The 22,089-nt window shown below is 37.1% G+C and overlaps 2 protein-coding genes across 8 annotated transcripts; both read right to left on the reverse strand.

Moving 5' to 3' along the window:
* Positions 1-69: 69 nt before the first annotated feature.
* Pcmt (Protein-L-isoaspartate (D-aspartate) O-methyltransferase) lies at positions 70-9,777 on the reverse strand. Of its 3 annotated transcripts, none has more exons than XM_087352065.1 (7): positions 9,457-9,777; positions 9,156-9,248; positions 8,939-9,075; positions 5,547-5,772; positions 3,906-3,991; positions 3,142-3,314; positions 70-3,001 (listed from the first exon to the last, which is right to left on the reverse strand). In XM_087352065.1, exons 1-7 carry the CDS (start codon positions 9,509-9,511, stop codon positions 2,902-2,904), a joined length of 870 nt encoding a protein of 289 aa, XP_087208191.1. In that variant the 5' UTR covers positions 9,512-9,777; the 3' UTR covers positions 70-2,901. The 3 variants fall into 3 exon arrangements, with proteins under 3 accessions (XP_087208191.1, XP_021929111.2, XP_087208192.1); XM_022073419.2 differs by having other exon boundaries at positions 70-1,323; positions 9,457-9,772; XM_087352066.1 differs by having other exon boundaries at positions 70-3,314; positions 9,457-9,772.
* Positions 9,778-10,199: 422 nt separating this feature from the next.
* LOC110834345 (KN motif and ankyrin repeat domain-containing protein 4) lies at positions 10,200-21,604 on the reverse strand. 5 transcript variants are annotated; one of them, XM_087352063.1, is made up of 7 exons: positions 21,464-21,604; positions 20,413-20,657; positions 18,760-18,958; positions 16,897-17,015; positions 14,811-15,004; positions 13,331-13,469; positions 10,200-11,168 (listed from the first exon to the last, which is right to left on the reverse strand). In XM_087352063.1, exons 2-7 carry the CDS (start codon positions 20,589-20,591, stop codon positions 11,060-11,062), a joined length of 939 nt encoding a protein of 312 aa, XP_087208189.1. In that variant the 5' UTR covers positions 20,592-20,657; positions 21,464-21,604; the 3' UTR covers positions 10,200-11,059. The 5 variants fall into 5 exon arrangements, with proteins under 5 accessions (XP_087208189.1, XP_087208186.1, XP_087208190.1 ...); XM_087352060.1 differs by having other exon boundaries at positions 18,760-18,961; XM_087352064.1 differs by having other exon boundaries at positions 13,324-13,469; positions 18,760-18,961.
* Between the last annotated feature and the right edge of the window lie 485 nt (positions 21,605-22,089).

The raw sequence follows: 22,089 nt of genomic DNA on the forward strand, positions 1-22,089 counted from the left end.
AGTAGAACTGGCTTCAGACAGGATCTCGTGAAGGTATTACGGTAGCAAGAGGTTTCATAAACAGAACACTTTCAAATAAATAATATTATATTTGAAACAAAAACTTCATAAATTACCTTCACATACTTTGTTCTTACTAAACACAGTGGAACCATTTAAATTAAAATAAAAACATCGGTATTCAACGAAAACACGCAGACTCACAAAGGAACTTGACATCACATGCTTGTTACTATCTGGTACTTCAAAAAGAAAGTTCCAGTTGAGCACTTCCCAGTTTTCAAGCCTTTATAATATTTCAGTAATTTTGAAACGTCTCAATACCATACGAAAATTACTCCATCAAAACACACAAAAAAGTTTAAATCAGATACAACAAATAAAACTTAAAAAAAAATTCCAATCGTTAATTCAAGCTTTGCTTCTGACTGCATTCGAAAATACCGAGATATTAAATTTGGGAATCTCATAAAATTCGGGCACGCAACTGAAGGTACCGGAAACCCCGCACATAAAACAGCACTTCTTACCTTCAGACTTCTTTTTACGATGTTTCTACTCAACCCTGACTTAGTAGCTCAAATAATGCACAACCACAATCTCAAAATTCAAACGTAAATTATAATACATACATAATATTTTACAACGGAGCAGAATTTTAATTCCGACAAAAATATTTATTTTTCATTTCTAACTTTAAATTACTACGTCTTACAACTGGCAAAAAAGCACAATGTACAGCTTATACGGAACGGACCTGTTCAATATTTGACGAGATTTACATTTCTTCTGAATCCGGCATAAATCGAACAATTTCCTTTCCATAAAATACTTGCGACAGTGAAATATGGCACCAGAGCCAAGAAAACTAAAGCTCACACAAAATACGAACAAAACTTCACTTTAAATATCACGACATTTATCGTAAGAGGACGCGCGTGTGCGCACGTGCACAAGCACTTTTCTCGACATATCACAAGAAAACATTTTGCTTCTGAAAGAGAAAATCCTCATCGTGAAAAGAGCGAGATTCTACTACATTAGTCGAAACATCAACTTACGAGACAGACGCAGTTATTATTCAACAGAACGCCATTTAAATAATTCTACGAGTTGCCTACAAAAATTTTACATCACAACTACAATAAATTAAGACTCAAACGGCCATCACGAGATTTCGTGACGTCCTGTTATGGATATCGGTCCGCAGCGTGATTTTCAGTTCGAGAACTCTCACGTTCACTGGTTATCAGTCCGCGGATCCCTCGATTTAATCCGATCAGACAGATCCACTTACGGAGGAGTCACGCAACCACGCAGCACCTGGGTGACGGGCAGAAAATGAGTTACTTCATTGGGAGTGGCCACTCACAGCTCATTTCTGAAAGACAATAAATCAGAAAGGAGAAGGGACGCACGGGAAGACAAATTGTTCTCAGTGACATCATCAACAATAAAAGTAGAAACTCATGCATGCAGAAACAGCGAACAAATCGCGACACGCGGGAGAACGCGCGTCAGTCACCGGTCTCAGAGCCAACCACAAACACAGCATCGCGCATTCTGTCTCCCGAGAAACTGTCACATCCATCATTAAAGCTGCTAAAAAACTTTAAGCAGCTTTTATTGAACCAAAATCAAAATGCCTCAACACAAATTTAAATTGTCGACTGAAGGACGAAAGAACTAAAAGGTGGTCACCGAACATTTAAGAAAAATATTCAAAACCGATCCACTAACAAGCAACGACCTCCCCCGCAATCAACGCTCTCTTACCCAGAAATCTCGCTAAACTCGTTTCTTTCCCCCACAAATTTGAACAGTTACTGACACTGAATAATCAGAAGTTCAATGAAGCTTTCGTTTATCTACGCAAATGGACATCGTCCCTCACCAAAAAGCCAGAAAAACTGAATGATTATTAAACTGATTAAACGTAGTAACATTCAAGGCAAAATTTTCTAGTAACGTATACATGAAACTTTTTCCCCTCCTTCAATTTTTGACCAAGTGACTGATTTGGTACAAACGCTATACCACTGGAGGACACCTCGACAATTTTCTGTTCTACTTCCTACAATTTAAAATAGCAATGCAGAAGCACAAGCCTGTGAGGTGGAGTCCCGTAGATTTTAAAAGAACACGCGACTTTGTTTCTACAGACGCACGTGCTCGACTCTTACTACGCATTTAAATTGCATTGAACGAAAGGCAACGAGCACACACACACAAAACAACACTGCATTTAACTGCCTGTTTAATGGCAATAACTAATAAAGAATTACAGCGAGGCGTTTGAAATTTGGTACGGAGACAGATCATAAACATCACCGCAAATTCTGTATGAATGTCGTTTATAAGCCAACAGTTACAGACACTGCTCTGGTGTGAAACATTTAGGTTACGTCCAACAAATTTAACACAGACAGGATTACGACTGCAAGCAGCAAAAAATTCTGGCCTGACTAGGATTCTGCCACGTAATTAACCGCGCGGAGTAAGATTTGAGGGCAAAGGAAAGCGGGCTTTACGAGATCCACCTGGAACTACTTGTTTCAAGAGTGAAAACATTGTATAAATAACAGACGTGTTACTCAGAAAAATTACGACGCCATCCATTTTATAACTCGTTTTCTGAAGGTCTGAGAGTCTCGAGGCGAATTGTCTTACTGTATTAATTACGAACGTGTATTTAACCTTTAATGTTTTCATGATTTATTTCATCATGTTTCCCATTCAAATTCAAATTCAACGTAGGATTACAAAACACGAGGCTGGACACGCACGTCCCACCTGCTTTCACCAGACGGCAGTCGGAAACTATTCGCGAAAAAGTAACGACCTTCAACTGAAAGACCAACAGCGGGAAAATGAAAGTACGAGAGAAGGGCAGAAAGCGACTCACCTGAAGATTAATGGAAGAAAGACAACGCTTAAAACAAACAACAGAGAGCAATTTAGCACGTGGCAGGGAGCATCTGAGGTGGAATTCTGATGAAACCTGGAACGTTTTCAATTGTAAGCACGTCATTGGTAGCAAAAAAAAACTCAACAAATTTCTTCGCAATCAAGAAGGACGTATCATGCAAGTGCTTCATTGGTAAGCAGGCAAGCTATGCAGTAACTACTCAGAATTGCCACCTTCCAGGCCACTGCGCGTCCTTGTCCGTCAGGGGAACGTATACCACGCCCATCAGAGGCGTCCGTGCCACGGATCCGTCGGCTTTCTTATCAATTTGTTCCAGTTGTTGATTACCGCCCTCAGGACCCACAGGAACAATTAAACGTCCTCCGGGCTTCAACTGCGCTATGAGCTAGAGAGCAAACAAGAGTTTCTTTTAGCACCGCAACAACGAAGAACACAAAGTCATTACTCCATCAGCCAAGAGAAAACTACGCAAAGCGGAAACAAAGAAATTAAAGAAAAGAGACTGCTCAGTGACAATACAGAATGCACAGCATCTCATTAGAATCCGCGATATCCTGGTGACTTTTAAGATTTGTGATCTTATGAAGAAACACGTCAGTGCAACCCAAGGCAGGGAAACAAAGTTGTGTGTGGCGATAGCTTCTGTAGTAAAATCCAAACTTTTATTAGAAAATTTTCTTTCTAAGAAAGCAGAAATTACAAGGTAATGAAAAGTTGCATAACCCAATGCCGACTCACTCCCATTCACATCAACAAATCACGATAACAATGCCGCAGAGTTTAATTTCTATCAAGAAAAACTATAATCATGATCACGAATTTTTCTTTTACGCATGTATAACGCAAAACAAGAAAGCAATGTTTGCGTAATTTCTGAAATGCAAGTCTCAATATTTTCTTTCAGTTCGTACAATTTATAAGGATAATTTTGAGAGTCCTCAAAGAAAAAAGTCAGATTCGACTAGCAACAACTTACGTCATGAGGCAGTGAAGGAGATGCCGCTCCAACATGAATCGCATTATAAGGAGCGTCCACCGAATAGCCTTGCCTCCCATCTCCAACTGAAGAAAGAAACAAGGATCAGACATTTCTGTTCGTAAGAGAAGAGGTACAAATGTTTTACTACATAAAGGCTATATATATGACAACAAGTATGACAATGAAATAAAAGTTCATGGTGAATATTCATAGTCAATCCAAAAGTAGGAAAACCTGTCACACGCATTTGTCCTGAATATTTGTCAACACTTTGTTTGTTTTACATAAGAAATGTCACACGCAGACAGAACACCTCTTGGTATTACGGCCATCCCCACGCAAAGGACATACCTGAAAAGTTCAATTAGGATGGTTTTCAAAACCAAACACACCATTTCTATTCCACTGACAAATACTACACCAGACAGGAACCTTCTCGATAGGAGACACTGTCCACAGCACAACCTGTACGCGCAGCAGAGATTACAAACATAACCTCACACAAGGACTGGTAGACAAATTCAAGCCAGCACAACACTGAATAAGTGGGATGAAATTGACTTGGACGATGGAGGCAGAAAATATAAGGAATTTGCCCAGACGAACCAAACACGCAAATCCAATTTCGAATTTTCTCCGATTTAGGTTCCCATCAGCTGGGGCATCTCAATGTAAGGTGGATGGAGTAAATAATACTTCACTCACAAGCTTGCGCTTTACTGGCAGTGGAGGGCTGAGAGGGGGGGGGTCCACTATTAGAAATAAAACAGAACAGAATATAAATTTAACAGGAACCAATTTTGGAAACTCTGCTGAAGCAATGTCATCTACAGCGAAAGTTAACTTTATGAAGACACTGTGGAAGCAGGTGATAAGTAAAGCATAACTTAAGGGTGAGGTTATGTTTTATCAAATCCACAACGTCCATGGAAATCTTTTTACTGCAGCTAGCAGCAGATTGGCAACACAAGAGGCACCCCACGTGAAAAAGGACTCATCGCCACGCTCTTCTTCATGTTGCTGACAGAAACTCATAAACCAATATTTATTTGCACTTGATGATGAACATTCATGACTTCTTGATGTAACTGTACAGGAGAGATATGCATTTTTGGCTCTTACTGTACAAACAGAACATGATAAGCAGGACACATTAAAAGACTGCTGGTCCAATCTCGAACAACTATAGACACAATTTTACAGCAACACGATAAAACAGACCAATTTTTTCATATACTGTGATTTCTACGCTTTCGCACATACCAGACAACGCTCACAAGAATTATGAAGGAATTTTGAATGTAAGTTCTCTTTTTGATAAGCTCAGTGACACCTATGCTAAATTTTAGCTGTTGATACAGACAATGTGCTGTTTCAGAGGTCATACTGCCTCTGTCGTCGCCCTGATGACGGAGACAGTATGACCTCTGAAACGTTCGTAAACATCTACCAGACTACACAGCGCAACGACCCAGAAATCTTCAAGTATCATGTAGTGTAACATATCCTTCAATTCAGCATGCCTACTACATTAAGATTCAACCTTTGTGCTCGCAATGTTATTTTAAGTTGTGCGACATTTCCTGCTAAAAGAAGGCCCCTACCATATTTCACGTCATAACAGAAATCTGTACGCACCCATCAGCTTAAGCCTGCTGTTTTCAAGTAACGCGGGTTTGTCCCTCTGTACGTTGTTGCGTGAAAATTCCACAAGTTCAGGGATGTGGTCAATTCCAACAGCTACGCCAGTTTCTCCCACCATAAGAGCCATACAGACCGTCAGGTACCCACTCCCTGATCCAACATCAAGTGCATGTTCGCCCTCCTTCAGATGATCCTTCAGCAACTCCAAAGCATGCGCATGCTAGAACAAGACGCACAGTTACAAACAATCTGTGAAGTACAGAATAACAGAATTTATTTTTCTGTAAAAACTCAGCAACCTGTCTGTTAACCTTTAACTTAATCTCATAGCATCATTCCCAAACTGACTCTGATAACTCAGTTTTAAAGCGGTTTTCCCATCTCTCGTCCATCTGTATTTGCACAATCAAGAGCCTGGTTAGCTCAGTCAGTATAGTGACTAGCTACGGGCTGGACGACCGGGGTTCGATCCCCGACGAGAGAGAGGATTTTTCCTCTAGCCTCTGCGTCCAGACCGGCTCTGGGGCCCACCCAGCCTCCTCTACAATGGGTACTGGGGTCCTTTCCCGGGGGTAAAGCCGGCCGGGGCGTGATGCTGACCACTCACCCCCATCTAGTGCCTAGGTCAAGAAAGAGAGGAGCTATACCTCCACTCACCCCCAAGCGCCTACATGGCGTGTAGCGGGACAAACTTTACTTTTTACTGTACACAATCAACATACAGAAAGCAACATTCATAACAAATTAGTAACTACATGAAATACAACCAATATCAATGTCAATCAGTCACATAACACAGAAAACTTTGTCATTAAAAGAATGACAAAATTTTTAACTTCCCATGCCATGGTAAGTAATTTGAAACATAGAATAAAAAGTTCAAATGTTCATATTTCAGTGCGTACCGAACACATAGCAAATATCTTAAAACTTTGGTAGCTCAGCCTGTACCTTGACTGTACTTTAATTACTGCGGGTACAAAAAATGTTTCTCTGAATCTCCACATCCAGAGTGACTCTGCAGTCTACCCAGCCTCCAATCCAATAAGTACCAGGGGCCCTTTTACCAGGGCCAAAGGGGCTGGGGCATGAAGCCAGCCACTCACCTCCAACTAGTCAAAAAAAAATTGGTGGTGCCACCTTTTCACTATATATATATACACTTTAATATATCTTCATGGTGTGGTGTTTAGTTAATACCAGGGACAACCTCGCCTTTACCTTAGAACTCGGCAGTGCAAAAGATGCCTACAGTTGGTGGCAATACCATCTGTGGGACAGTGATGTACGACGTGCAGCTCACCACTCTGGTCATGTTGGACAGGCCTGAGGGTTTATATTACTGAAAGGATTACGATATTTTAGTGCAAGCTGAGCACGAGTCAACTCTATTAAGTCAACGATTCTATATTAACATGTAACTAGAATGAAAGATCACAGGTTACCGAAAGAAAAGCCGAAATACCGTCAGAGAGGGAGAAGAAGACCTGGGAGCCCGCTCAAAAGACTGTTGGATGGCATAAATATTGAGACCGACACAGGCCAACCCCTGGCCCAAGTTCGAGATTTCTTTATGAAGATCGTGATTTAACGTTTAGCGTCCGGCATTGGGGTCTACACACACGTTCATACTTAATTGGCATTTAAATAGACTCAAGGTACTGGTTGTTACAAAATACAGTGTATTTATTACATTTTTTAAGCCAGAAATGGGAAATAAAAACTCCATTGCTGAGATCAACCCCATTTATTTGTATATGATGTTTTGCAATAATCAGACTTCATTTATTTTCAGTTATTTAGATTTTTCACATGTTCTAATTGCTTAATAAGTAAGATTTGAGGTTCTCATAGTGGTGAGTATGAAGATGGCTATCTTCTGGATTGTAGTGCCATGTAGTCTCACAGACGTTTACTTCTACCATACTACACGGCTTGCTTATTATTCAGATTTAAGCCCATACTGCATATTTAGAGTGGCAAGAACTCTGGGACAATTGTACTTGGCTTTGAATTGCTGTATGTTGTCTGGACGGTGATCACGTTCAAACTTCTGACAAAAATAAATACAATCTTTCTCAGAGTCCTTCGTCGGTGGTTCTGATTATAAAATATTTCACCAGAAGCAGCAACACTGAATGGCAGCAAATCAAGAAAGTAAAAATGGCATAAGGCATAAAGTTCCACACTTGAAATAAGACCCCTTTAGCAGAGACACATCATAAGAATAAGTAAGCTACACTGAAAGATAAGTGCAGCTGGCTGCTCCAGCTAAGTGTCATGGACCATTTTCTTTTGCATCAAAGGCTTTGTTTCTAACACAGGAAACAAATTTTATTCAGTACCCATTCCAACAGTTCATTTGAGAATTCAAAATGCCTGGTCCTGCACGCATCAGCTAAAGCAGTCTAAAAATAACTTCACACTGCGATACGTTGAGATAAGAATCATTTCCTTCCACTCTCATACTAGGACTCAATTCGAATGCACAGGAAAGAGAACAAGACACAGCATCCACAAGCAGGGGTACAAATGAACAATGACTAGAACCCTGAAAAGCAACACAAGGGGTGCCTAAACAGGGCAAAGTGAATAGCCACACAAACAGGAGGGCCCATGACCATACACCAGACAAGGAAGACAAGATTACACCACACCAATTTGCATTCAAGGGGGTGTCAAAGTGGGGACAGCCAACAGAAGGGCCAAACAAGAATGTCCATTAATTTACTGGTGATACACCTGGTAAAATACAGAATGTGGCACCCTATATCAACAAATATTCAACTGCATATAGCATTTTGCATCTGTTATTATTCTGCTGGTACAGGAGACCAACAGATACCACCACCAATACTCACACACACTTGAGAATGGACCTTCTTCACTACCTGACATTACTGAATCCAGTACGTTTCTCTTTCTGACAACACATTCAATCCTCCAGAATGAATTTCACACCTGTTCTGCACAAGGGATATGAAAGAGTTCAAGCAAAATGCAAGGAGCGTAATGTGGGGCTGCGTACTACTAAATGTTTCAAAGTTTACCACAAAAAATACAAACTTTGTGAACTGAGAAATGCTGGTAGGCTTTGAAGCCTAACCACACAGGTATGTAAAAAATTCTGACATATTCTCCAATGTTCTACTGTGAGTGAAACACATCAGTACTGAAGCACACAAAACCCAGTGCATGGGTCTCCTGAGGGATGGGGTTCATGAATTTAAAAACCCAGCATATGATATCATGTAAGTTAAAGGTTAACTTTAATATCTCATAACTAATCTAAAGTACATGCTGTTAGACATGTAATCTTTTACTGTTTCAATATTTCAGAAATCTATATACTAAAGTAACATTTATGCTTATATTATATACAATACCATATGTGGTGCACTAATTGTGACTCCGTAACCAATTCCTTGAGGAGCATCCATATATGGATTGAATTTAGCATACTTTCCACGGTCCACTTTTAACATGACATCTTCCACAATCTGACTTCGAATAATACCATTGGCTGAAAACAATGTGTGCACTTATACACCTGTTAAATACGATACAATACAGAGCAAACTCGAATAATTAATTACTCATTACCTCTCAAATTACGGACCATATCAGCATTATCCCTACCATGGGACCTCCAAGCCATGCCGTAATACTGGTTACAGTACAAGCACAATACACCTACTGCAACAAGAGTGCAGAACTGTTTCATAGATTAAATTATACGGTTGGCTCCATAATCTGGAAAGTAGTGTTATAATATATAAGCTTCACCTTTAAATAAAAGTGAGGTTATAAATTTTAACATTACCAATACTTTGCGAATAGTTACAAGATATCATCCACTACCTGAAACAAAAACTTTGCAAAACACATTTACTACACTGCTTACAATTCGTTTTCCGATCCTTGCAAAACGCGATACTTACGACGTACCTCCAAAGCATGAGTGAACAGTATACCTGGATACTAATTTAATCATACTGGACTCAAAGCTGGCATTAGCACATGCCTGTCTTAATAGTATAGAGAACAATTAACAATGAAGTACTGAGAAACAGTAATGTCTCGTTTTTAGCATAAAAGTTTTCTTTATGCACAGTAACCCCTGAATTAAAATTACTTAAATTCGATATGAAACTGTTTCTTCAAACACCAGATGCCACGCAATTCGAAGTACGATATCGACATATTGATGTTACTATCGATAAGTGAAAAAATTGACAGTGGAACCACGGTTCCGGAGAATATGACATAAATACGTCTCTAATATAATGTAATAATTGTTATATAAGATAAGTACTTGTGATATTCTAAAACGTTTTTACCAGCACAAAATTATCTAGTCTACGACGCACTTCTTCTACAAGCGATTCACAGCTCAGCTCTTTCCGCAATAACGAAAGCGGATTGTTGACAGTAGTAATGCAACACATCTTCGTTACGCTTTTTTGCCGAATGACCCTTCCAAATAGACGTATTTACGTCAAAAAATTACAGTGACAAATGGTCACAATTTTCTTCTGTTATATTACTGTTGATATAATCAGTGCTTTAAATGGAGGAAAAATTACGTTTTATGTCAATATATATGATCCAAAAGCAAATACTAAACACAAATCATATGAAACAGAGTTAGATCCATCATCCCACCTGTTCTCCATTATTTATTGTCTTGTGTCAGTTACCACATCCAATAAATGAGATGTAAAAACATTTTAATAAATCACAACCAAATAAAAAAATATCTTCACACTTTAAAAATTATACTTCACCAGAATCAAATTGCAAAGCAAATAAATATATAATACATTAAACATAATTAGATATATAACTTACAAATTCAGTCTAGGATATAAATATAAAATAAATAATTATTACAGTTCAAGAATTCCTAATACATAATTTTAGCTTCTTTTATAAAAAATCTCTCCTTGTTTGTATTTGTATGGAGTTACTGGTTATTCTAGGTCATAAATATAAAACATACAATAACTGGAGTTAATAATTTCTAAAATACAATTTAGGTTTCTTTTATAAAAATATTCTGCTCTTCAGAAAATAAATTATCATAGTAGTTAATTAGTTCCTAAAACATAATTTAAGTTTATTTTATAAAAGTGTTCTTACTTGTATTTGTATGATGTTAATTCTTATTTTGTCATAATATAAAATAAATAATCATTGAAAATAATAAATTCCTAAAACATAATTTAAGCTTATTTTATAAAAATGTTCCCCTTATTTGTACTTGAATGGAAATTTTTATAGTCTTATATATATATATACTGTACTCAAGTCACATGGCAAAACAATCAATCAATCGGTTCATTCATAAATGCATGCATGCATAAATAAAATGGAGCACATATCAATGATAAAATAAATGGCACATTTCTCACACTTGGTCATATTGATCTAATACTTCTGTTGTATGCAACAGTCTCTTAACTTCAAAAATCATGAAGCGAAAGGCAGACTGTACATGTTCATCCCTACAGATATTGTCTGTGACACATGGGGCACAACTGAGCATGTGAAGGGCGGCGCTGCTGCCTCCATTGCGAAATAGTAGAAGCCATCTTCTTACGTGGTCCCAAGCGGCTGAAAATAGAATCAATATTATATAAAGTGTTCTCTTTTCACACATAAAATTCATAACAAGTCCACACATGTAAACAGAAAAGCAAAGCTGTCCCCAGAAAACGTGGTGAAGGTGCTTGGGCAGTACAGCTGCTTATTCTTGACCTCAGCACTAGATCAGGGTTTGTGGTCAGCTTCATGCCGCAGTTGTGTCTTACCCTCTGGAAAAGGACCCCACTACTCACTAGATATGAGGGTAGGTGGGCTCCAGAGCTGGTCTGGATGCAGAGGCTAGAAGAAAAATCCTTTTCCCCTGCTGGGGATGAAACCTTAGTAATTCAATTTGTAGTCAGCCTGTTATACTGACAGCTATTCTCGCTCTTCATGCATGTAAATACACACTACAAACAATAAATCAGCACAGTCACAAATCAAAGAACCTCTGAGGCAGAAGAGTTGGCCACTCCTCCCATCAAGTCTCGCCCTCTGAGGTCTGGATTACTAGCAGAACTAATAAGCATACAGCCTAAACAAATTACAGATAAAACTTAACCTCACTACAGCTGGTGTTTAAAATACTACGCACTGTTCCAAATGCATTCCTGCTCAAACCACCATAGAAAATGAGAATTCACATGTTCAAGTTTTTCTCTGGTACAAGAGAAAACTTCACTTTGGATATTTTACTTCAGTTCTTCAATTGTGCGAGGTCTTCATCTGCAAACTCTTTTGCGCTCCCAACCGAAAATCACCTGGGCTGCGGTCAGTGGAGGATTATGGCTACTGATCACTACTGATAATTCTGTCCTGAAGTGTATCCTTCAAAGCATCCCTGGATCCCAGTGGCTGAGTCTTCTTTAAAGAATGTTAAAAACGAGATGGAGTATATGCTCCATGTACCATTAACAGTTAACGGTGTCAATGAAGAAAACACATCCAATTATTAATGTGCACTTCTATTGCACCATATACCAGTTTTAGAATCACGCAAACGAATCCCCTGCATTAGTCTTGGCTGTGAATTTACTTCTCGTAGGAACACTTTCAAATAGGCATAGCACGTGAACAATGATAATTCCACTGTGTATCTCGTACGTGACATTCTGACACGGAAGATAACATGACTTAGCAAATGACCGCTTACTGCACAGTAAAGTATTGTAACGTCAGATAAATAAAGATGGAACTCAGATATGCATAAGGTGTCAGCCAATAAGGAATAAGTTCTGTTCATGACCATACCACCTGTAAAACTCACTGAAGTCTCCCTAATCAGTACTGATGTAACTGAACAAACAAATATGAATTCTGCTTATCAAGTGAACATAAAACTATCTAAATAACGAAGACCATTAAAAATTTTCACAAATTGTTATCAACTTGTTGCTTCATGATTTAAATTTATTATTTTCTGTTTTACCACAGCATTCAATTCAGACACTATTACTTCTAAAAGAAGGTAAATAGTTTGGCTAGTATACATTTTACAGACATGACGAGTTCAATGTTATTCTTAAAAATAAACGTATCTTTCTCTGCACAACAGCTACATATCAATTTATCGGTGCATCTGATTGTACAGAGGAGCTGAATACTTAAAGAGATGGGACTGGAAATGTGTTATACAGAAAACAAGACTGAAAATATATACACAAAATTTTCGAAGGCACCGTTTGCTGTGTTGCATACCTCATTTACGTGTACAAACCTACTGTTGCAGAGCTAAGCAGCAGTACATATACACACACACAGACAAATTATTTCTAATTATATGGAATAAACAACAAAACTCGAATATTTAAGACAGTGTCATCATTGGCTCAAGCGTCAAATAATACAGAATGACCAATTCTTAGATACGCTGATCAGAAGAATGGGCTATGTTTCCTCTTATTCTGTACCAATACATCTGTCAGTAATGGACTACTGACCTTTACCTGGGAAATACAGATAACATGGATATAAAGTATCACGTGCTCAGAAGCAAAATATTACCCTGCAAATATAATGTATAAAATGAAATGTTCCATGCTGTACTTAACATATTAGAACAAAGCGCATATAAATGTTAATGCAATAATTTTTGGTTCAGTATCTCACAACTGCAACCCACTGTACACCGTCAATAATTCCTGTTAAAAGAGCATTTTTAAAACTTTATTGTACATAACATTACCACTCACGTGACTCCAATATCCTTCAAGTTATTTTCCGTAAATGAAAAGAAGGTTTCCATGTCTATGTTTCGCATTTGAAATAATGGCCAATAATCCATAAGATCCAGTGAACAAAGCAGATTATGTAAATCAATCAAGTGCAACTCTGAAAGAAAAAGAAGAAAAAGTAAACAAGAAGGATATCTGGACTAAATTCAGCACACATTTCCAAACCTATAAATCTTGTTTGTTACTATTATATTTAGAACCTCGTTACAATGAAATTTAGCTCCTAGTTTAACACGCTCATCTCATGAGCAATGGCCATTAGAACTGAATCCTACTAGAATCAGAATAATTTTTATTGTTTGCAATTGAAAATATGATACAGAGTGTTTTTTTATTATTATCGTCATAGTTATTATTACGAACATTTAGAGTGAGACAAGGAAATGTTGTGATGAATAACAAAAAAAGTAACCGAAAGAAAAGAGAGGAGATTGCCAAAAATTGTGATACATGCAGATGCCAAGGCAGATATTAGTAGACTGACAAGAGAAATTGATAAAGAGGAAATTATAGGCAGAAAAATTTTACAAATTAGTGACAGACATGCTCTGGAAAAGAAAATTCCTGAGAAGGGGAAAGTACATATATTTAAAAGTTACTACGTGTCCACATTAATGTATGGAGCAGAAACCTGGACATGGGCCAAGACTGATGGCACCAGAGGTGATATGTTTACTGTGCATAAAATGAAAAACCAAAAGGGAGGGAATTTGAAGATAAACACCTTGGAAGACAAATTAACAAATAACAGAATAAAATGTTATAGGCTATTTCAAGAAATAACAAAGGGAGAATTCCACAGGTTTTGAACAAAAAAGTAAAAGGAAAATGCCCTACCAGGGAGGCTGAGATCAAGAGGGGAACAACAGGTCACGAAAGATATCACACACAGAGGAAGGTTAAACGTGGGGAGCAACTAAGGAAAATCATTGGGAAATCACAGACAGATGGAGAGGCTTGGATGTCAGATGACAAACTGGAAGTGAAAGAAAAAGAATAAATTAATTTAAGATCCAACAAGTTTCAGAATGTCACATAACAGTGTGTGATAATGTATAGCTTCAGCTTTCAACAATTAGCTACATCAAATGCCATATGCTTTACATTTCGGCAAATAATGCAGTTGCCATCTTCAGGGTGAATGTGCAACAGGGTTCTAGAAGCCTTACATAGAGAAGTTGAGTGTGAGGTGAAGTACCTACTTTGTTGACCAAATGAGTGGTAAGCACCTGGTTGAGAAAAAGAGGTGACGTGGTAAGGTTGAAGAAATTATGAAACAAGTTTTGATGACCCTGTGAATTAAGAAAGGAGGCTATAAAAAGCGTTAATGACCACACAGTTAGGAGAAGCAGTGACTTAGGAAAAGAGGTAATGGGAAAGAAGTGTCTAATACCATATTTATTAGGAGGAAACACATACTCACAGCAAAATAACCTACCACAAAACCTGGCGCTGGATGATAACATTCTTACGATATCAAAAAACCCGCAAGAATGAGCTATAGATATCGCACTTTCTCCCTCCCAAGATACCTTGGAAGGGTTACATCCTGCAGCTAGAAGCATTTTCACTACACTCATCTTCCCAGTTGCTGCAGCCACCATCAGCACTGTGTAACCATTGTCACGAGCACTGTTAGATAAAAGTACATTTCAGTCATCAAAAGCCAGTGTTTTATATGTTTGGTAAGCATAGAAGTCTGTCAAATGTTTCAGTACAATTAAGAGATTATATAAATGAACATGTGCATACACCATGCATTTTAACATTCTTCAGTCATGGAGGCACAAGTGATCTGCCCCGCTTGATTTACTCACCAACCCTGCTGGGAACTCCAGCCCTCCCCTCCCATTCTTCCTTCAAATTACTTTTTCCCCTTTCTTTCTTTCCTTCCCCTCATTTAGGCATTTTTGCATGAAAATAAGAGGGAAATGAAAAGAAAATAAGCTTCAAGAACAGTTTATATGCTGTGAATTCTGACATATTATAACAGTGTTATCAGAATCTATCCAACAAATTTAAGTTGTACTTCTTCAAAAACTATTGCTCAAGAATAGCGGCTATACCTCCATTAAAACAATCTTGTCTAATGTTAAAAGAAGCAAGTGCAAAAGCATTGTTCTAGTAGCAGATATTTTTTCAAAAACATTTACAATCCTCTGTCATCAGCGTCAAAAGTCTTTTTAAGACACTCAAAATATGAATATGGAGGCATCAATTTCATCTCCCCTCTCATGACAGAACTTATGCTGGCACAGTCATCTACCAGCAGAATTTGGTAGCCCTGCTACCACTATTGTTGGCAGAGCCACCTACTGGCTGAAGCTTTGTAACGCCATATCACCCAGTATGAATTTTTTTATTATCTAGAGAGATATTTGTAAAAACTAAAGCTTCACTTTTCCTTTTCTTTTATCAGCATACTGTAAGCCCTAAGTCATTATAAAGCTGATAATGGATAATAAGTTTAAAGGCAACTCACTGGTTACTCATGGCCACAAACATAATAAGCAAATAATACAAACCCTTGAGAACTTATTTTAAACTTCTTGCACATATTTACAGTGGTATTTTCTCCACAACAGATATAATTTTTAACTTTATACACAGCAATGTTGATACAAGAGGGTGTCGGGGGATAGGCTAGACTCTTGCACTATAATAAAAATTAAATCCCTTATCTTCGACATTTGTAAATGCTGTGATGCTTTCCCTTCACCTCCGTTGCTGTAGGCCTGCCAATCTACTAAGACATAATGAAGAGTAAGCCATCTGTAACTTTATTTTCCTGTGATTCTCCTCATAATGAATACAATCCAAGTTACAAGCAACTTGACTTTATATCTTTATAACAGATAAGACTGTCAAATTATCTTTTCAATTCAGATTGTACTATGAACCGTACCACACGTTTTCTGGGACTGGGTAGATGGAGAACTGGCATGTTTATTTTACGCCATCAGCCCAGCACTTTTAGTGTTCAGTGCTGTATTATGCAAATATGTAAACTACACAAAATTAAATTTGACAGCAGTGCCATTGAAGTTCACACTCCATGAAGAGTTAGAAGAACACGGTTAAATTAGATGACCCAGATTCTTCATCTTCTGGTCACCTGCAACTCTTATTAACACACACTGCAAAACACAACTTTAGAAAAAAATACTGTGACTCAGTTATGCATCAAAAACAAAATTGGGGGGCAGAGAGGACATGACTGTACCCATATGTACTGTATCTCAAACTACAGCACAACAAACCATGTGATACTGCAGTTGGACTGTATATAAATATTAAAATAGTACAAAATGATGAAATCACTGTATAAAAGTTATATTTTTACATATATTTTGTTATTCATGTTAATTATATGTCATTTATGTTTCGATTTTATTTCATAGCTGAATGCCTTGGTTGCTTAACCCTTGTTCTCATTCTGTCATCTACACTCCCACAGAAATTTGAAACGTAAAGTTGTGAAACATTCCACGTTTATCTCCGATTAAATTAAAGGATGTACTTACACTAAATTAACATCTGCTCCATGCTCAAGTAGAAATGCAACAGCATTTTGCCGTCTCCTGGATACAGCATGAAAAAGTGCGCTCCACCCTCGTTTGTCTGTCATGTTGATAATATTGTCCTAACAGGATATAAACATGTTTTAAAATCAGAAAATGTGACTGATGATATATTCAAATGAATAATGCACATAGTTTAGTCATGAACTTGAAAACTGAAACACATCTGAATTATATAAAACACTCTAAAAATGGATTTATTATACATTAATCTTCACCAGTCAATTAGGTTAAAAGAAATAATATTATATTTAAATATATAAATGAAAACAAGGTTATATAAATTTTCTTAGACCAAGTTCCTATTCCAAAATGATTAGGCAAGGCAAATAGTAGTAAGTACTATTAGAAGTGCAAATAATGTACACAGTAAATCAAAACACACACACACACACACAGTTCTTATTAATTACAGAAATTCATTTGTGAAGATGCATCATGATTAATGCAATACAAAATCTTTATAAACTTATGCTTAGAGAGTCACAATAGTTATTGTTAGGGAGTTTAGAAAGTAATCATAACTAAATGCACCAAGTAAATAATTAGTCATGAAAATATCTTAATTATTCAAGTGGTTACATTAATTGTATGAAGTTTTAAAAACTTTACATATTTTTTATTAAAACCCAACAAAGTTATCAGTTATAGTTAAATGTCAATAGAGCAGCATACCTTTCACAAACTAAAACATACATGAAATGAATGCAAAGATGGCCGGTCATGTCCATCCGCCCATATGATTAAACTCAAGAACCACTGGACATATTTGGATGAAATTTGGTATGGACGTTATGGCATTGAGACCACCCTAAAATTGTATGTCTTAATTTTCTAGAATCAGAAATTCCAACATGGCAGATGAACAAACTTGTGAGGTGGGACCAACATTAGAACTACTTGTGATAAGGCCATACAGTGATGTACGGTAAAATATTTTCAGAAAATATAAAACTTTGGTATATTAATTCTTTGTATAATGTAAAATAACAACATGGTGACTGCACAAATAAAAAAAAAAATTACTTATCAGGATTCAACCCTATAACCCCATGTATGTAAGTCCTGTACGCTACCACAGAGCTAAAGCACCTTATGACATGTCATTATTGATTTATGGTACTTGGAAAAACCACATGATTTGATTAGTTTGAATCTAGAGTTGTTTAAATACGATAAAAGGCATAATCAGAATGCATGTGTGTATTCCAACATGAAACACACCTTTCCAGTCTTGTTACATTGATGAAGATTACAGGCAATGCCAAAATCATAGAACACAGTGGGCTTATGACAAAAACACACTTTTCCACTTCAGCCAACAGCATTAGTTGTAATAAAGGCTTCTCAAAGTGTATATGCATGACATTTACTCGTTTCTTTGGCATTAAAATAGATGCATATGATACTTAACTGTTGTGGAATTTATTGGGAAGTCACAAATGTTCAAAATACCATCACCACAAATGTACTGTTGACAATGACGCATAACACTTTTTTAGTCAAACAGCAGCCATACAGCAAAGTTCAATGCATCTGGCTTTCTGGAATTCAGTGTTCTTTAGAACACACATGCACACAACCAGAAGACCACTGTCAAAACTCACATTGCTATGAAAACTTTGAATCCTACAAATAAGACAAACATTATGACTTGGCAAAAATTCAAGCAGAAAAGTCCCCACTGAAACAATAACCACGACAGACAGTTTCACATTTGTAATGATTTATGTAAAATATGCTATTACATGTAATATTTTGGCACACAGACAATTTATAAGCCCTTAACAGAACCTAGTACTTTACCTTATAAACTAACCCCAACATCTTCTCATTTCCATTTAAAGCTGCAAGCATAAGGGGTGTCTCTCCTGCACCGTTACAGTCAAATCTGTCAACACCCCACGAAATCAACAGTTCCACTATTTTGTCATGGTCATTGTAACATGCATACATCAGTGGAGTCCATCCACTTATATTCTTCATCAACAATCTACCATTTTCACTGCTGAAACAAAATACAACAGATGCAAATTCTTGGATATTTGTCTTCATCTCTTAAGTTCACAAATTTTAAAAAAACTTTAAAAACAATTGGAATTTGGCAAGCTGGATTTTCTTCCATCATCAGGTAAAACCACTGCAAAAATAACTTCCATAACTATACAAACATATTACATTCCATGGATCCATAAGTTAGCCACATGACAACAGAATGTGGAATAAGTCATAATAATACAATACATATATACAAGTACAATTCATACTATTATAAAGATTTCACATAAAATAAGCAAAGGTTTCACATACAGTACTGACAAGTTACAAATAAATCCATTGATTACAAAGCAGTAGATAAATTCTTCTTCTGTGGCATAAAGGCCCAAAGTCGAGCCTTGGCCTCCTCCCACGTGGCAGGTTTCCTTGTCTTTAAAGTGTGCATTTACGAGTAGTGAGTGGCCAGCCCACTGCCTCTGCACAATTTCTACTCAATCCTGATTTGACTGCTAGAGCCATCTAGTAGAGAATCAGGAGAGACTTTGGGTGAGAAACTGCTGCTGAATTTTGCTTATGTAGCATCTCGTTCATGCTCATAAGGTTCTTTTACATGCCATAAATGTATGACAAGTGACTGCCAGCTTTACTTCCCTTCCAAAAACGTTATGCTATGGATTTTGATCACCCTTAAAAATCCATCAACCTCCGCCGTGTTTGAACCCGCAAACCTTGGTTCCAGTGGCGAGCATGCTAACCACTAGTCCACCATGGGCGACAGTAGATAAATGATACTACCCTTCTACAGTATATACAGAGAGAAAACCTTTATAAACATCATGAGTTATCTGTAAACACTATAAATTTATCAATAGAGTAAAAAGAGTATAATTATCTTATTAACATTACTTTAAATTGTGCCTTTTTATTTGTATGACTTGTGAAAATAGATGGTAAAATGCAGTTCTGCTACACGCCATGTAGGTGCTTGGGAGGTATGGCTCCTACTCATTCTTAACCTCGGCCGTGGATGGGGGTGAGTGGTCAATGTCATGCCCCAGCTGAGCTTCACCCTCAGGAAAGGACCCTGGTACCCACTGTATAGGAGGCTGGATGCAGAGGCTATAGAAAAAATACTCTGACTGTGTCAAAGATCAAACCCCAGTCATCCAATCCGTAGATAGGTACTATACTGACTAAGCTACCCAGCTCATGAACCTAGATGGTACACTGTTGCAAATTTTGATGCCACCAAAATATGCACTCTTCTGAAAACATGAGAGACTGGAAACTGGTCTATGAAGCCGATTCTTATGCCTTGTGTTGACACTGCGTACAGCAGATTTAGTTTGAAAAATTCTTGGTTATTTACAAAGAAGTTCACATTCTTCTGTACTAGATGAATGATTATGGAATAAGGGATATGCATAAAATTATCAAATTAAAAATTGAAATTCAAGTTACCTATTCAAAACATGGTATATGACATCATAATCTCCAGTGCTTGCTGCAGTATAAACATCTATGAAAGGAGCACCTCTGAAGGCATTCTTATCCATAAACATTGAAATAACTGGTTGCCGTGCACAGTTCACTGCCCATAATGAACTCAAAGGACACCCATTGGACTTGTAGTGTGCCATTATTTCATCAACTAATATCCTGGCAAAGATGGTACAGCAGCATTTGTATTATGATGCCCCTCACACCTATAACAAAAATTACACTTTATACACGTCAAAGTTTCTTCATAAAGAGTATGTGTGTAAGTATATGCAGCCCTTCTGCAGGGTTTTTTTACACTTTAAAACACTCTTCTTATAAAAAATATAACTATTCTTTATCCAATTTTCAATTGACGTATATTATTCTACACAGCAAAAGGAGTGAAATAAAAGATAATCTTTCATTGCTGACTTAAATACTTTAATTCATGCCAATCAAAATTACTATTTTCACATTACAAATCATAAAATACTCCTCCAAACAGCATTAAAAGTTTAAATCATGATATAAAAGTATTTAAGCTGGCATTGCAAAACTGTCTATCTCACACCTTCTACTCTGCATAATTTACTTTATTTTATTGTATCATGTCTTCATATTCGTACTGTGACAGCTTTCACATCTTTGGCTTGCACTATGAAGGGCCAACGAATATAAATAAATTCTAATTCTACAGATATTTTACTCTCCGATTTTCTCCTCAAGTGTGTTTCAACCTTCAAGATTTCATAACAAAAATGTATCTCAATAATACTTCGACTGGAAATGGAAGAAATATAAGTGTTTTCATTAATTTAGAAATAGACGGATAATAGAAACGAATATACGCATAAAAACAGCCAATTCGTTGACTTATCTTTGGCGTGAAATTTCAAGTCAATTTTATTATACTCTTAATACCCTGTAATGCAGATGTATTTCATCAGTAGATCCTGTGGAAATTGCACAAACCACTTTTGTATAATTCTACTAGTTCCGGCATGTGAAATATTTGTTTATAATAACTTACCTAGTCGTCACCCGGATACTAGTATAAAAGGAATTTCACATATTTCAGTAAGAAACTGTCATTTAAGTTTCTTCGTTTACAATTACTGGCGATAAGAGTTGAATGGAGAGAATGCAAAATACACTTATTTCCAGACACATAGTCTAATATCACAGCACAGTTTAGATGCAGCTAATATAACATGATGCACTGATTGAACTGGCATATTTGGATCATAGCAATAGGTATTTGGGTACTGCATCCAACTCCGACTCGCAGTTTTGGGTTGACGCACAGGTAGGTAGGGGAAGGTTATGATGGAGATGGCGTCGAATCAGCTGATTAGAAATTGCGTCGAAGTGCTGAGGGATAGAAAGAGTACTTGTTTTTAGTATAAAGAATAGACCATTAGGGACTTAATACGAATTATTAGCCAGGAATACAGTTTGATGTCATCTGTGTACCTTTTAAGAAATGAAAGTTGCCAGTTTTACATATTTGTTTGTGCCAGATGCAAATTACCGTACTACTATTTTAAGAATGATGAAAATATGTCTGACGTGAAGCGCAAATAAAAGATAATACGGGTGGTCGATGTTACTGTTGCAGTGTAACAGTATTAGTGTTTGTAGATTAAAGTAAAAGTT

This window comes from Zootermopsis nevadensis, unplaced genomic scaffold (genome assembly GCF_977971745.1).
Source record: "Zootermopsis nevadensis isolate Lab colony 2312 unplaced genomic scaffold, Znev_1.0 Znev_ptg000020l, whole genome shotgun sequence".
In the NCBI taxonomy this organism is placed as follows: domain Eukaryota; kingdom Metazoa; phylum Arthropoda; class Insecta; order Blattodea; family Termopsidae; genus Zootermopsis; species Zootermopsis nevadensis.

Excerpts from the sequence above, each read along its gene's own strand:
- Pcmt (XM_087352065.1), bottom strand. The coding sequence starts at position 9,511 with ATGCTTTGGAGGTACGTCGTAAGTATCGCGTTTTGCAAGGATCGGAAA. Across the intron at positions 3,315-3,905 it reads CTCCTTCACTGCCTCATGAC|CTCATAGCGCAGTTGAAGCC; the intron begins GTAAGTTGTTGC and ends TTTGCTCTCTAG. Across the intron at positions 3,002-3,141 it reads GACGCGCAGTGGCCTGGAAG|GTTTCATCAGAATTCCACCT; the intron begins GTGGCAATTCTG and ends AAAACGTTCCAG.
- LOC110834345 (XM_087352060.1), bottom strand. The coding sequence starts at position 20,591 with ATGGCACACTACAAGTCCAATGGGTGTCCTTTGAGTTCATTATGGGCA. Across the intron at positions 17,016-18,759 it reads TGTTGGGGTTAGTTTATAAG|GACAATATTATCAACATGAC; the intron begins GTAAAGTACTAG and ends ATATCCTGTTAG. Across the intron at positions 15,005-16,896 it reads GGAGCAGATGTTAATTTAGT|TGCTCGTGACAATGGTTACA; the intron begins GTAAGTACATCC and ends TTTATCTAACAG.